Below are 12,230 nucleotides of genomic sequence, written 5' to 3' on the forward strand. Positions count from 1 at the left end.
ATTTATCATAGAGATGAGGTCTCGCTGCCCAGGCAGGTCTTGAACCTGCGGGCTCAGGCAATCCACTCACCTCAACCTCCCAAAGGTGCGGGATTATAGGATGAGCCACTGAGCCTAGCTAAAGTTTGACATTTTTATCAGCATCTGTAATGCTTGAAGTGTCAGCTGTCTAACTCTGAAGAGGGTCTTCCCAAATGGGAGGACAGCAGGTCTCAGCCATCTCCAGGTCCTACCAGGAGAAGTGACCCACTGGGTGGACATCAAAACTGCTGTGTGATAATAGTAGTAAATGCACAGAATGCAAGCCTCCTCCCTGCTGATTTCACATACAGGGTCTGAGGTAGAAAGTCCTGGAAAGGATTGATCTAAAAATCTCCCCAAGTGATTTGAAAATGCCAATTTGAAATCCATTGTACTGATGTCAAGAATCTTTGAGATTGTGACTCCTAAAATCAACCCCTAAAGATACATCTATATTAATTAATAAAAGCATCTTTTGAGCTGTTTAAAAAATAAAAAATTAACTCTAAATGGATCAGAGACCTAAATGTAAAACCTCAAACCATAAGAACCTTAGAAAATGAAGGACATACCCTCATGGAAATTGGAACTGGCAACCAATTTCTGAACAAAACCCGAAACCCACAGGCCATAAGAGATAAGATAGACAAGTGGGACCTCATTAAACTGATAAGCTTCTGCAAAGCCAAAGAAACCATCAAGAGAGTTAGGGAGACAGCCTACAGACTGGGAAAAAATATTTGCCAACTCCAGGTCTGATGAAGGCTTAACATCTTGGATCTACAAGGAACTCAAATGTGCTGAAAAGAAAAAAACAAACAACCCCATTATAAAATGGGCAAAAGATATGAACAGACACTTCTCAAAGGAAGACATCCAAGCAGCCCACAGACACATGAAGAAATGTTCAACCTCACTAATCATCAAGGAGATGCAAATCAAAACCACACTGAGATACCACCTAACTCCAGTCAGAATGGCAATTATCAATAACTCAAAAAAAAAACAGTTGCTGGAGAGGGTGTGGGGAAAAGGGAATACTTCTACACCGTTGGTGGGAGTGTAAACTAGTGCAACCTCTGTGGAAAGCAGTGTGGTGATTCCTAAAAGTTCTAAATATCTACCTCCCATATGACCCTGCAATCTCCCTACTGGGAATATACCCTGAAGAACTCAAATCACTCTATAAAAAAGATACCTACACACGAATGTTTATTGCAACATTGTTCACAATAGCAAGAACCTAAAACCAACCATGCTGTCCATCCAAAGAGGACTAGATTTAAAAAATGTGGTACATATACACTATAGAATACTATGCAACCATAAAAAAGAACAAAATCATGAATTTTGCAGCAACCTGGATGGAATTAGAGTCTATAATACTGAGTGATCTCTCACAGAAACAAAGATCTGAGTATCACATGTTCTCAATCATATAGTGGACCTTGAACATCTACCATAATACTATAAAAAAAGAACTGACAGTGGTGGGAAACTATGGGGGAGTAGGGAGGGGAAGGGAGGTGAGACTAACGATAGTCAATATCTGTGTGGGGATGGGGAGACACCCCTTATTAACAAGGGTGCTGAACGATGCACATTTGTATACCTAACCCTTAACTGTACCCCACAATATCATTTTAAAAAATTGGTTAAAATAAAAAAATTGAAAAATAAAATAAAATAAAATAAAATAAAAAATCCATTAAACTGATGTCAAGAATCTTTGAGATTGTGACTCCTAAAATCAACCCCTAGAGATCCATCTATATTAATTAATAAAAGCATCTTTTGAGCTGTTTAAAAATAAGTCGGCTGGGCTCAGTGGCTCAGCCTGTAATCCCACAACTTGGGAGGCCGAGGTGAGTGAACTGCCTGAGCCCGTGGGTTCGAGACCCACCTGGGCAACTTGGCGAGACCTCATCTCTACAATACATTTTTAAAAACTAGCCGGGTGTGGTAGCGCACACCTGTAGTTCCAGCTACTTGGAAGGCTGAGGTGGAAGGATTGCCTGAGCCCAGTAGGTCGAGGCTGCAGTGGCCAGGAGCGGCCACTGCACTCCAGTCTGGGTGACAGAGTGAGATTCCAACTCAAAAAAAAATAAAAATAAAATAAATAAATAAAAATAAGTTAATGGAAAAGACCAATAACATGGATGTAAAAATATTCAAATATATCTATTATCCCGTGTTATATGATACAAGAAATGTTGCAAATCAAATAAATACCTATTTTTTATAACTTGATCATTAGGATAATTTAATTAGGTAAAAACATTCTTTGTTAAAGTAGTTGTATAACCGACCCCCATTCCCTTCGAGGATCCCAGTGTGTATGGAGAAATTTGGAGGACTGTAGCTCACCCATTGAGTATAGGTTAAAATCACCTACATAGCTGGGTCTATGGAAGGGGAACAAGTGCTGCTTAAGATCCAGAGTCAGAATAAAGGTCACATTTCACATCTGTATTTGTATCTGTCCCATGTAAGGATAAATACAAATAATAAACAAGAAAATTATCTCATTTGAAAATGAGGAAAGAGAATCGCACCTAAGCCCCCTCCCCTTTTAAACTCCTTTACTTGGGAAAACTTGTCATTGAGTTCCATCTCTTTGTCATTGAGTTCCATCTCTTTCAATCCTTTTAGAAGACAAATAAGATTCTTTCCAGTTTTGACCCAGGAATGTCTTTCTCAAAGAGTTAGGAACCATTCCCATGAAATAAAATCAGCAAGGCAGATAGCACCTCTATCGCCCAATTTCTAGGGGATGGTACTCCTCAGGTTACAAACTTTCCTTCTGACATAAAGATGCAAAAAGTTTCTTTTTCTTTTGGATAAGGTCAATTAGCTAACACACTTGACTACCCTGATGAACATGTGTAGCAAATGGTGCCTTCAAATTATCTTACTTGAGGACTAGTTATTACTTGTCTTGAGCACATGTATGTAATTAACTCTATCTGCTTGGCTACATAAAAGAGTAAGGTTTATTTCTGCCTTTGCCTTCTCTTAACACATTGTCTGTGGTGTATGTTATATTCTGGTGTAATGTTTATTCAATATTAAAATTATTTTCTTTCTCTTCTACCTTTGTGGAGACGTTTTCTGGGTTGGGAGAAGATTTTGGTTTTAATTATATTTCCCCAACACCCATACAACTCCCTATGCCCATTGTGCTCCAAGACAAACTATGAACTCCATGAGAACAGGGTATCAGTCTTTTAATTCTGAACCTTCCAGTGTCTGTTTTGACTGACACATTATACACACATAATAGGTTATCATAAACAGATGACAAAGGATTGGATGGATAGATGAATGGTCGAATCCATGGATCAAGCTATAAACTCGAAGTATCTATCTTGTTGTCTATTACATAGCAGTCAAATGTTGTTGGATGGATGGGAGGGAAGAAGGGAGGGAGAGAGGGAGGAAAGGAAATTCAACTGAATGTGTATAATGTGTATGTATTTCTAGACATTAACATGTATTGGAAAGTCATGTCTAACATCTTAAAGTGACGAAGACCTATAAATGCCCTACCAGTTTCTATCATTTCCATAGTTGTGCCCTTACAACCCAATATACATCGCCTATCCTTAACCCCTCAAAACCTGAATATCTTCAGGAGGGACAATGTTAGGCTCTCCAGGATGATTTTTTGTATTGCAATGATAAAGACCAAATTTACTCCTTTCTTACTTACCTTTTTCCCTTCTGTGCCTTCTCTCCCTGACTTTCCAGGGAGACCTTTGTCCCCTTTAAAACCTGGTAGACCAGGGAGGCCTGGGGGGCCAGGAGGGCAGTCATTGCACACGTCCTGAGAGTGGAGAGAGAGAGAGAAAAAGGGAGAGAATAACTAATACAATTGCAAAGCAAAGTTGGTTATAGCCTCAATGTCTCCACATGGGGATTTTTTTTAATGCTAGCAAAAATAGACAAGTAAATAGGCAGACAGGTAGACTGAGTCATTACCAAGATATTTTTGTGTCAAAACTTTGCATTTTCACTCTGTTAACTGAAAATTGAATTTGAGCACTGATATAGTTGCATTATTATCTTATATCTCCTTACTACCACCCAGCTAGACTGTTGGAAGTATAGCCCAAGAAAATGATGTCAAAATGCATGTAAAATTATCTGTAAGTATCTAAAAACATTAACAGTGCAGATTTAATACAAACACTTAGTATTACTAAAAATAGCATTTTTTCCCCTAAGGTTAAAGACAAAGCTGAGAGTTGAATTCTGTCTTGGGTTTGCCTAAATCAAATGGTTTCTGAAAAAAGAAGCAGAATGAAAGAGGCATACACTGTCAGGACTTTGCTTCTGTGATCATGCTTAGTTTTCTTCCTTACTAGAAGTAAATAGTTAATAAATGTTTCCAGAAGTTGAGCTTTATTCTACATTTTTAAGGCAGGTAAATGTCCCTAGAGTAAATTTAAAATCCTCAGAGTCCAGGGAATATGGTTTCTGGTTTGTCTGAGTCATCTCTAGATCTTACAGTTTGGAGTACGGTATGTACAAAATAGCACTCACCTGACCATAATCTAGCCTACTTCCTACACTTTGCATCTTGGATTACTCCTCCATACCCTTCTCTATAATCCTCCCTCTCTTCCACCCCTCCTCTCTCCTTATGATGGGGCTTTAATGAGATAATACAAAGAAAGTACTTATAATAGTGTCAGGATAAATAAATACCTAGATGATAGATAGATAAATGATAGCTAGATAGATAGATAATGCCCATACATTTAGCTATTATTATTTATTCATTCAGTTACTCACTCATTGAAAAAATACTTGCAAAGCATCTACTCTTCATTAGACACTGTTCTAGGCCTGAGACCATGGTGAGTGTGCATCTTGAAGAGGTTAAATGTTGTCAACTGATGCAAAAAATGCACTAACTTTGATGGACCTGCAATAACAAGTGGAAGCTGTACTGTTCATATTCAATGAGGTAAGGTTTCAGGTGATTTAGTGTTCATCTTGGTCTCTAATTTAAGGATGGTAAAGTTTCCCCATTACAAAAGCATCTCTGAATGGCCCACCTTGCTTTTACTTGTTTCACACCTAGTCAATCTTTGGAGATTCTTTGGACTTTAGACATTCTCTACTCCAGGGAGACTACTTGATTGTCTCAGAATGTGAACAGGCTCCTCCTGCTTCCATGGATTTCAGAAATTCCCACTATTTGAAGTATTTGTCTCATTGCTGAAATGGTCTGTTTATAACTTCATCCTCTCCCTACTAGGCAAATTGAAAGTGCAAGAACTCAGATGACAAAGAGTTGTTTTGTCTTTGCACATCCAATTCATAGCAAATAGTCTTCCAAAGAGCATGAGTTCAATAAATGAATGAATCAGGCAACTCAATCAATCTATTGATCAACCAACTGCCCATCTGACTTCTTTGGAGCCTTATGCCACCTTTCCTTTAGTGGATGGTTTGAGAAGCAGAATAATGTTTTTGGAGGGTGAATGGTACTAAATATTGGGATATATAAAGCAAGCATGAACAATACAGGTTGTTTTTGATTACTGTTTTTTAGTTTGGAAGAGTAGAGAAATTGAGAGGAACTCATCTGTCCCCTAGGCCTTCTCTTACAGAACTTTAAAATGAGATGCATTCATGCAACACTGCAACAATGAATGACTGTATAAATGAATGGACGGAAGGAAGGAAGGAAGGGGAGAAGGAGGGAAGGGGAAATGAAGGAAGAAATATGGATGGAAGGAAGGATGAATGGAAGGACAAAAAATGAATGGAAGGAAGGAAGGAGGGGAGGGAGGAAGGGAGGATGGGTAGAAGGAAGGATGGAAATAAGGAAGGCAGGTAGGTAGGGAGGGAAGCAGGAAGGAAAAAGGGAAGGTAAAAGGAAGAAAGGAAGGAGGGAGGAAAAGGAGGGAGAGAGGAACGGAGGGAGGGAGGAAAAAAGAAAATGAAGAAGGGAAAGAAGGAAAGGAGGGAGGGAGACAGAGAATGGAGCTAGCCTGGTGGCAGCAAACATTTTGACCATGAAGATTTTTTGAACTTGAGGGTGCTCTGGTGATTGGGAGCGATTCTTTGCAGTGGGATTCAAAGGTTGTATCTGAGTAATGCAAAAGTCTTACTACTCTACTATTTCTTTCTAACTTCGGGCCGGGCTCTTATTCTGAGTTCTATCTTAGTCCCAGACTATGTAGGGTTGTTTCCTAAAGACCAGAGCTGTCAGCAGCCCCAGACTTGCCAGTGTCGGAGCTGGACTCAACACACACTGACCTAGTCCTGGAATTCAGTGAGCACAAGGTAAGATTAGCCGCCAACCTGCAGTGTTACTGATGCTCAACTTGGCTCCAGAGCTCTTGGGACTTCCAGTTCATCCTAACCCCTTACTATCTTCCTTTTCTTAGGGCAATTCACACTTACTCTGAAACTCTTAAAACTGGGTAGGGTCATGTTTCCAACCAGATGAGATTGCCCAAACCCCGCTGAAGTCTGTGCCCACCTGGGATCATGGCTTTTCCTCTCTGAGTCTCAAGTCTCCTCATCTGTGAAATGGGGACCTCAAAGTCATATAATAAATGAGAAATGAATGGAAAATATCTGACACCATGCCCAGCACACAGTGAAAGCACAATGAATTTTAGCTGTTACATGTACCATTGTTTCAGTTATTAATTTCCTCCCCAAATCTTTTGCCTCACATGCAAACTAGATGTTCTTGATCTCCAATACTAGCTCCCAACACCTGGGCTTACTGAGGTATTTAAGACAAATGATTTAATCTCTTTGTATATATTGTCTTATCTGTAAAAAAAAAAAGGCATTCTCTTACTTTAAGAGATTGCTACAAAATTTAAATAAAATAATTCATGTAAAGTGCCTAGCATATTACAAGGTTCATTGTGTGTAATCTATAAATGTTGATTTACTGTGGTATTTACCCTTTACTTTTGTCTGAAATATTTTCAGCAAGTCCAGCTCACAATATTAATGCATGCAATATTGTATTTGGTGTTGTAGGATGTACTCAGTAAGTGCTCAATGAAATCCCTACAATATGGAGGGAGGCTACAGTATTTGCTACATGGGGAAACCAGAAATCATTGCTTCCAAGAAGCAGAAATAACCTCTGGGTCATCTCATTTAACTTCTCATTGGGTATATGTATCCTCACTACAATATTCCTACCAAAGGGTTATGTATCCTGCATATCAAAATCTCTAGGAACCAGGCAGGGAACTCACTAAATGCCTGTACTTTATTAGATACCTTCCAGGAAGTTCTGACTCATGCAAAGATAAAATCAGATAGTAGAAAGGCTACACAGAGGACTTTGGAGTTGGTCACAGTAGGTTTCAGTTTTGGTTCTGCTACTACTCATCTTGTGGCTTTAAACAAGTGATTTATCTAGCTATACCTCAATCTCCTCATGTATAAAATGCAGATAGTAATATAAACCACTCACAGAATTTTTTTGGTGAGAATTAGGTGAAATAATATTTATGCAAGAAAGTCAGGTAATGGGACAATCTTAAGATGACTTCTCTGGGCACAGACCCAACCATGGAAGTTCTGTAGCAGAAACTCTTAAAATAACTTTCTCCTTGGTCAATTCTCCATCTATCAGAAAGATAACTAAGCTCCCTGGGGCAGAGGCAAATATTCTGTAATATAAGGGTCTTCTCAGTATGGAAGGCACCTGCCACCAGTCTCCTAGACTATACTGGCAAGTTTTAACCTACAACGTTAAGATGACAACCAAAGATAGCACAAAACAGGGAGTGAAAGATAATCTGCTCCCCAGACCTGGCCAAACCCACTCAGCCTGGGCTGTTGTCTATAGCATTTCCAGGCAAAGCACAGCTCTGTGGAACTAGCAAGCCTCCGTGGGCCACCCTGAATGTAGGTGTTTCATTCCCTCTGGGGTTTCCATCTGCTCTTATTAATGCAGTTGCAGTTAGGAAATATTGAGTTCACTAGACATCTGTTTCAATGCTGTGGCTATGAGGCATGACGATGTCATATTATAGCCTGCTAAATGCATATAGCACTATAGAGCCAATTGTGTTAGTTGGGTACCTAGGCTGACTTTGTTGGACATAAAATAAATTGGACTTAACAAATGCCAGAATGGAACTCGTTTGTATGCTGGGGAATTACTGTACTTGCAAAGTTGTTAGTGTGACCGAGGATCTAAATTTTTAATTGGATTTAATTTTATTTAATTTAAATTGAAATTGAAGCATATGGCCAGTGGCTGCCATATTAGACAGCATGGATTTAGCACATCACTGGGCATATTGTGAATTATCAATAAATGCTGCTGCTATTACTGTTAATTCAAACACATAATTGTTCAGATTTTTTAAAAATTTATTATTGAGCTCTCCAATTCTCCAGTCACCATTTTCAAAACACATGCACAATTATTGTAATTTTTTTTTACCTTAACCAAGAGATTGATGTCCCCTGGAGACAGTAGTGAAGAAAGGCCCTGTCAGAGTAAAAAGAAATGAATGCATACATACATCTGGAATATTCCATGCATCTTTAGAAAGTAAAAAGTCTACAAAGTATGAGCTGTGACTCATAACATATCTGTGCCATGTATGGCACACAGACAGTCCCCTGGATATCCCAAGTTTGGGAGCCACAGAGAGAAGACTTTTCCACGAAAACAACTGCAGAGATCGCCAGTCTTAGCCAAATCTGACTGACTTCATGCTTCTCTCGTTCCCAGTCTCCTTCTACTGGCCCCTTCTCTTCTCCTGGCAGTCCCCCTTCCCCACTATCACCAAAATCTGATAAGGTACTGTGGAAGGTAAAGAAGAGAACTGTCTACAATCTGGATTGTTATGAATTTTCCAGGTGAGCAACAGCTGTTGCTATCAGTCAGTCATAAGCTAGTATGAATTTAAACCAATGTCTTCAGTTGTCTTAGGCGAAATAGCATTTTAAACTTCATCTGTCATTATGGGTTGAAAGTCTTTAATTCTAGAAAAAATATTTCAGAAATCAGGAGTAATTTCAAAGTCTCTGAAAGTATGTACAAGTATGAAGGTCACTGAATTCACCTTCAAACCTACTGTGAGTTGGAGTTATGATTGTGTCTGTTCTGACTGTGGTCAGTCTGGACCCCAAAATGTGCTGGAGGCTCAGTTCATATTTGGGAACAAGGAACACAAGACTAGGAGGGAAAATGAAACATTTTAAAAAAAACCAGACCCTGAAGGGAAGAAATTCTTAGATAGGAATTAGAAATGGGAGTGCTGCTTTGCAAACTTCCAAATTTTGTACTGGAAAAGGAATACCAGAGGACCCATTCACCAGAGGCAAAGTGGTAGATTCAACAATGCAATACATGTGGCTGATATCTTCTGAGTTTGAATTTAGGTGTACAAGTTATGAATTCAACCTGTCACCTTTAGGAGGCTGAAATCAAGACTTCTTTTCTGACTACTCTCCCTTTTCTGACTTCATGAGGTTGCTGTGTTTCTGTGCCATTCTGGGGCCAACAAAAGCCATCTGACCATGGGAACACAGGTTTACATAGGATAACTGCTGCAGTGGCTTGGGACGTGTTGTTGTTGTTTTCTGTGTAGATATGTTCAGAAATTCAGTCAACCCTCTGTGATATTGCACAAGGGGGATTGGTTGAGACTGAGATTAGATTAACTCAGATTTGGAAGTGCTCAGGGAAAATTCATTTAAGTGCACTGAAAATTCATTAAGGATGCAGCTGCTAAAGCCAAGGCCAAGACCTCCCTGGTTATCTGAGTGAGACCCTCGGGAGGAAGGACAACCTTTGAAATAGTAATTAATTAAAACTTTAATAAGGAAAAAGCTTTATTTTGAGGCCTTATATACATTTTGAAGCCTTATATGTTTTCCCTGAGAAGTTAATAATAGGAGAGGATTCATATGGTTCATTTGTGACATTTTTATACTGCTGGCATTGTATCACTAGGGATATTCATATGCTGTCCTTTGAGCCTCTTATAATTAGGGTGAGCTATATTAGACACTGTGGCAGGGTATTAGTTACAAAGGGAGAGAGAATGAGGGTGGATTTTCAGTCTAAGTACAGTGAGGCCTTGAAGACAATTTCATTAATATCTCACTCTGACCCATTTCTGTAAAGCCTCATGAGATAGGTCTCAAGAAGATACACAAGACCAGGGTCTGGATGGAGGTGGTGGACATGGAACATGACAGACGTCCATTCTGCCTTCAAAGAGTCAGTCACTCATGGTAAGTTGTTGCTAGACCCAGAGGGTTGAGAGAACAAATGGTGGGAATTGTTGGCATACAGATGGCACAGTCTCTGCCTTGCCTAGATCCCTCTTACCCTGGGTGCACCCTTCCCCCAGGCACTGGATATACCGCCAGCAGCCGACTGACATGGGATAAAAAGGGCTGGGCCTGGCCTCAGAGTGGGAGAGCTCCATGGTACCCTTCACATTCTGGTGTTCCATGTGGGATCAGGCCGAGCCTAAACTCGAGTTGAACTCACAATTTTTAGGCTTTTTCCTCTGTCATTTCCTGCTTCTCTAGATTCTTGCAGGTTTCCCATGAGGGCACATATTCCCTCAATCAATGGCTGTCACAAGGATCTCTTCTGCAGGTTCTGCTTCCTGAGACCCTAACCTATGGGTGCAGCTCACTTCAACATGCTCCCTCCACCCACTGAGGGGTGTGACAGCACAGTAAAGGATTAACTCAGCAAGCCTTGGCTGTCTAAACCCTGCACAATCCAAAGAAAGATCTGGGCCCTGCCTGACCCTGGGGGGATCACCTCTAAGACCTTGAAATACCTTGCCTGATAAGAGTGTCTTTGTTTACCTGAGTCCTTGGGCCAAGCCAGGTAATTGATGCTAAAAATGTGATTTGTGATGGAGGCCTTGGGGCACACAGTGTCAGTCTGACCTCCATGGAGGATGGAGATTAAGTGATTAAGATCAGTCATGTGGGCACTCCATGCCTACATGACCAATTCCCAACAAAAACGCTGGACACCAATGCTCATGAGCGCTTTCCTGGTTACAAAACTTTGTGAGTGCTGTCCTACACTGTGCCTGGGAAAATTGAGTGTTGTCTACATGACTTCACGAGGAGAGGACAAATGGAGTTTGCATGTGATCTCTCCTGTACTCTTTCCTGGGTACCTTTTTTATCTACTGGTTTTAATCTGTATCCTTTCACTGTAATAAGCCATGAGTATAACAGTTTTTCTGAGTTCTATGAGTCCTAGCAAATCATTGAACATGAGGGACTCCCTTACACAATGACTTATCTGAGTAGTGAGATGAGAGAAACCATGATAACCAGGGGGGCATCCTTGGGACTATTTGGAGAGTGTTCAGTGAATCTAAAAGTAGTATAAAATAGGCTTCCGATTTCTCTCTCTCTCTCTCTCAAGTGCTCACTCTTTTTCAGTGTCTTATGCTTTCTGTTCTGCTGGTGACCAGCTGAGCGACAGTGACAATTACCCACATTGTAAGCTGCCTTGTGCTGAGTTAATTCTCTTCTCAGATGTCAAAGTCCAGAAGTGGCAGAGGTCATCTGAACCTGTTCATTTTGACTTATGGCCTGAACCGCACTCTTCTACCCACTTCACCAGGGACTTGTTTTTGCTTTGTTTTGTTTTGTTTTGGGAAGCAGGATCTATTGAGAGGACAGAAAAGCTTTCACAGTGGGAGGGGACCTGAGGGGTTGCCCCACCAGGGCCTTGTACATAGATAATAAAGTGTTTTCTAAGAGGCATATTTGGCATCAGTGACACCGACTCCTTAGAGCAGGAGGCATGAGTGAATAAGTTGTCCCTAATCTCCAAAAGACTTTACATTTCTTCCATTGGAAGGTCTTCAATGAAAAGTTTCAGGATCCTCATAGGCAGATCAGGATCCCTGACCAGATCTCTGCTGCGCCTTGCAACTCTGATAAGGTGGTGAGAGTTGCCAGAGCCCACAGGGGTCTCTGTGCCTTGGGTCCTTGTCTGAAACTTGTAGCAGGCCAGACTTGCAAAGGAGACAAGTAGCCTCTCAGATCCGTCATGAGGTGAAGCTTCTGCCCAGGTGAGCATTCTGGTTTCTGAAATGAGACTTATGGCTTCACTCTTGAAGTCTGTGACTCCTCAGTCTTGATTGACACTATCTTTTCAACTTTAAGTAGCTTTTTCCCATGGAAGAATTCCTTCCACATGTGCACAACTC

General features: G+C 40.5%; 1 protein-coding gene across 1 annotated transcript in view; it reads right to left on the reverse strand.

Moving 5' to 3' along the window:
• Positions 1–3,733: 3,733 nt before the first annotated feature.
• The window catches only part of COL22A1 (collagen type XXII alpha 1 chain), a gene marked incomplete at its 3' end in the record, with an annotated part of 219,731 nt that continues 211,234 nt past the window's right edge, over positions 3,734–12,230 (reverse strand). The window contains exons 44-45 of the mRNA XM_021717502.1: positions 8,465–8,512; positions 3,734–3,847 (exon numbers count right to left, since the gene is read on the reverse strand). Of these exons, the coding sequence (XP_021573177.1) occupies positions 3,734–3,847; positions 8,465–8,512 (162 nt within the window). The remainder of the gene's footprint in view (positions 3,848–8,464; positions 8,513–12,230) is intronic.

This window comes from Carlito syrichta, unplaced genomic scaffold (genome assembly GCF_000164805.1).
Source record: "Carlito syrichta isolate Samal-C Ts95f unplaced genomic scaffold, Tarsius_syrichta-2.0.1 Scaffold309815, whole genome shotgun sequence".
Lineage (NCBI taxonomy): Eukaryota > Metazoa > Chordata > Mammalia > Primates > Tarsiidae > Carlito > Carlito syrichta.